Genomic DNA, 4390 nt, shown 5'->3' on the forward strand with positions numbered 1-4390 from the left:
AGTATCAGGCAGCTGTGGACGGTTCAATCGATATCAGACGGCTACCACGCGTCGTCTGGAACCGAAGTTTCAGTCGAATGTTGATTAGCTCCTCCCTTGACTAAATCGCAACCTGACCAACGAGTGCAACATACCAACAATGGTGGGAGACTCACAGCATATCTACTCACGGGAGAATCACCACTCGCCAGAGGCGGAATGGACGGTAGGAGGCAAGGATGGATTTGGTCGTAAAACCTTATGATTGGTCTTTGGGTTAAGTACCTGGGTGCTACTAGAAAGAAACTTGGGAATCTTGCTATTCTTTTAGGAACTGTCCAAATGACTACCTAATCTACTCTCACAAATTCACAATGGAGCACGAACTTCCAATATCTGCAACCATTATTTACAGATGAAAAGCTAATTAGACAGCTTATGGGCCCTCACACATGTACCTTTGAATCGCCAAACAAATAATCCTAGCATACTTGTATATGAACTTACAATGGAGCCGACAAATCATTTACAACCAACATCCCAGTAATTAACTAATTATTCTTTGGATTACCACTACAGTCGTCGGGCGGCCTAAGTCTGCTGTTTAACTCGTGCTCGCGGTGACAATCCTCCGTGAGTCACCTGCCATCAATTTACACCTTGAAGCGAACAACAATGCACGATATGTCATCTTTACTCTCTCTTTTTAGCGCTTCAGCGGTTAATTTCTTGGCAGCTGCATATGGATCCTTGAACCTTTTGGCCAAATCAACGACTTCCTGATTGTTCATTACCTGGTCGATAAAGAAAAGTATTAATAATGCATCCCTGGATATGATTCCGATCAGCTATATCCTGGTTCTTTGGACAAATTTAGAAATATCAAGCCACACCTTCCAAAGGCCATCACTCGCAAGGACAAGTAGCTCGGCAGTGTGATCAATGTCTTTGACTTTTATATCGGGCTCTGATCTCAAGAGTGATTTTAGATTCTTGTCTCCAAAAGCTCTGGAGACAGCCAACTGGCCGCATACTCGGGGAACATCTCCTGAAACTTACATGGTTAGATTCAATAGGCTGTAAACAGAAAATGTTAAATTACATAGTTGATAGTTATGGTTATTTTGTAAAGGGCACATAGTTCTGCGTAGTCTGCTTATCTAGGTACAGCATATTAAAGAGTAAAGGGCAGCGTATTAAAGGACATAGTTGATAGTTATGCTTAATCTGCTTATCTAGGTACAGCATATTAAAGAGTAAGAATTGCACTGAGAATTTCCACATGAAAGAAGAATTACTAATCTGGTCTTCCTGCGACTACGATTACATTGGAAACTATGACATATGCTAGCTTCATTTTTTTTTCCCAGGTGAAGTGAGTATATGTTTTCTGCAGAAAGGTAGTCATGGAAATGTGTATGAACTTGTGAATAAATCTTCAAGTTAGAGCACTGCAAGGGGTACAGCAGTTATCCTCTAATATTTATGTTGTTTCAGTAACCAATGAGTTGAGTGCACACAGAAACTATTGCACATAACAAACATGTGATATAAGAAAGCATAGAGGTAAGGGGCTAATGGTATACTATTGTCCTCAAAAATCAATAGTGAGGAAATAATCTAGGAAGCTTTTAGCCTTTTGACCAGTATTCCTTTTTAGGGAAATTTGACCAGTATTTTTAGCCTTTTGACCAGTGTTCCTTACACCTTACAAGAGTTAGGACACCTTAAGATTAGCTAATATAGGTCAGTGCTAAAATTCCATAGTCAAGTTCAAATGATTCCTCGCAGTAGCTGCATAAGACTTCTTTTTCAACCAGAGAGCGACTGCATACATTGATTGCTGCCATGTTTCATATAAACTACTGAAATATGGTATAATGGTCTGAAAAATTGCACTGCCCTTAATGACATAACACACTAGTTGTTTCAAAATACCACAATACAGATACCAGAACTTCTGATATTGTTTTCATATGCAATGTCTCATTAAGCCATTACCAGCATCCTCTTGCTACAAAATGTAAGCTTTTTGTTAAATATATATCTTGCCACATGGAAATATTATAGCAATCATAACTTATGCATAGATCTCCTTGTACCGTTATTACTTTGATTTTTTTACTATTAGTAGTACCTTTATTATCATTATTGTTTTCTCATCATCTTTCTAGTTGGATATTGTGGGTTTCATCTCTAGCCTACCCTAACTTGCTTGGGACAGAGGCTGTTGTTGTAATCATAACATACTTTGGACCGTCTCAATCATAAGCTAACCACAAGGTGCTGTACGATCAACACTTCCAAATAATGAAATAATTAGTGATAAAGATAAAAAATAGAGTAATCATGTAACTGAACGACAAGTACTAGTAAACACCTTTTTTATTTTCCCATATCTAAAAACTTTTTACTAAAACTCTGGTTAAAACATTTCACTGGGATTGCACGTTTGAGATGTTCAGATGCTCTGCAGCAAGACTAGGACCAACCATTTAAATCAAGGTAGCAAGTTTTAAGAACCAAAGAATTGAGGACACACCTGGCATGTTTGAAACAAAGCCACCTCTATTTTCAATTACGCTACGCTCAACATTTGGATCATGGTCTATTGACATCTGTATGGCCTCACCACCTATTAAAAGGACAGCTCTTGAATCCCCAACATTAGCTACCCACAACTTCTTGCCATTTACAAGAATGGCAGTTACCGCAGTGGAGCCACCTTGTCCCAAATCTGGAGTATGTGACAGAATAGCTTGGTCTGTCTTTTCATAAGCTTTTGAGATTGCTCTATCTGTATGTGTCCAAAACTCCTCCTAAAATAGCACAATAAGAATAAGATCACCACAGTGCTAGTGAAAGAATCCTTGTTGAAACAAAAGCTAAAAACTTACATCATTCAAAATATTTGAAAACAAATTCTTCTGTAAGTATGCAGCAACGGTGCCTCCTAGATGACCATCAAAAATGGCAAAAAGACCAAGCTCATTTCCTTTCACTTCGACAAGTTCCGCAACATGATAGTCCTCCATTGGATGATTTGTCATCCCTCTTACAAGGTTATAGCCATAGCAGACCTTGACTTGGCCCTGACAGCCTTTCCCTTTACCAGATGCCGTTGACGCGTGCCCCATCAACTGTAATACAAGCAGAACAGTCAGCAAGAGTAGCATGGCTGAATTTGAAGTGCTAGCATATTATAGACTGCAATTATTAGAGCTCATAACTTAGTTAGAAGCCTCATGAATAGATAGTCCATGAACCGTATTACTTTTGAGAGTGCTCTCGGGTGGAGCTTAGAGCAGGTATGGTGCACAATTGGTGAAACTTGTGTCATTAGAAGTCAAGGATAATAACGACCTTTCATGTCAACGAAGTCAATGGCAATCGGTAGTAATTACCACCGAGGCATACTACATAGTAACTTAAGCATATTTTTTCTAATAAAGGTAAGCTATAATATGAAAGCTTCATCTTTTTTAGGATGATACAGTAAAGCTTTATTTTAAGAAGGAAAAATATAAAATCTGCTCTTAACTGTCATCCTACTACATAATTAATTGGCAAAAGCTAAAGAACAATTCCATACATACGAGTGCATGACACAATAATTGATGAAATACGTGACGACAGCAACTGATAACAAGCGAACTTACCTCAGAGCAGCCGGCGCCGAAGCAGCAAAACCTTGCCATATCTTAGAAATCCCCTCTCGGTTCCAATCCTGGAACAAAACTTGCAAAATATAACAGAAACGGAGGGATTCAGAAACCCCCACCCCCACCGAGACCTCTCCCACGACACCACGAGGTTCGACTTCGGTCACGAACGACGTCCCAAAATCGCTCGCTTTTCATGGAATTTTGCAACCTGCAATCAAAAGGGGAAGAAAATTTCGATAAAAGCAGATCCAGCAGCGGAACCAGACGGAGAATTCAGCAGCAGATGCGGGAAAAAACTTGGAAAAATCGCGGGTGAACAGATCAGCTTACCAATCGATCCAGCACGCGTAGAACCCACAGATTCTTAGGGAAGAGCAAGAGTCCAAAGCCCGGAGCTTTGAGCGGTCGAGGAAGTGAAGAAGCCGAGCTTCTCTTTGGGGCTTCGTTTTTATTAAAAATATTTTATCGTCGCGTTTGCGCGTCGGGACAAAGAAGTCTACGGGAGAGGCCTTTCAGCACTCAACAGGCGGCGCGGACCCGGTTCATAGACCACTCCTTGCCAATCGATTCAAACACGAATCTCGAGGCACCAGCGACGGCTACGGAAGCCTGAACTCTATGGACCGCGTCTGTACGATGAGACAGCTCGGTGTCGACAGGGGGAGCAGAAATGGTCATACCCACACGCGTCGGGTGGGTCTGAGCGAGGTACTTCTCCTTTGGTGACTGAACTGTAGACCAAACAA

General features: G+C 40.8%; 1 protein-coding gene across 1 annotated transcript; it reads right to left on the reverse strand.

Moving 5' to 3' along the window:
- Positions 1-275: 275 nt before the first annotated feature.
- LOC133888148 (probable protein phosphatase 2C 41) lies at positions 276-4136 on the reverse strand. Its single transcript, XM_062328291.1, has 6 exons — positions 3975-4136; positions 3639-3852; positions 2877-3119; positions 2522-2798; positions 873-1027; positions 276-773 (listed from the first exon to the last, which is right to left on the reverse strand). The coding sequence occupies exons 2-6, from the start codon at positions 3675-3677 to the stop codon at positions 633-635; spliced, it is 855 nt and encodes a 284-aa protein (XP_062184275.1). The 5' UTR covers positions 3678-3852; positions 3975-4136; the 3' UTR covers positions 276-632.
- Between the last annotated feature and the right edge of the window lie 254 nt (positions 4137-4390).

Source organism: Phragmites australis, chromosome 13 (assembly GCF_958298935.1).
Source record: "Phragmites australis chromosome 13, lpPhrAust1.1, whole genome shotgun sequence".
In the NCBI taxonomy this organism is placed as follows: Eukaryota; Viridiplantae; Streptophyta; class Magnoliopsida; order Poales; family Poaceae; genus Phragmites; species Phragmites australis.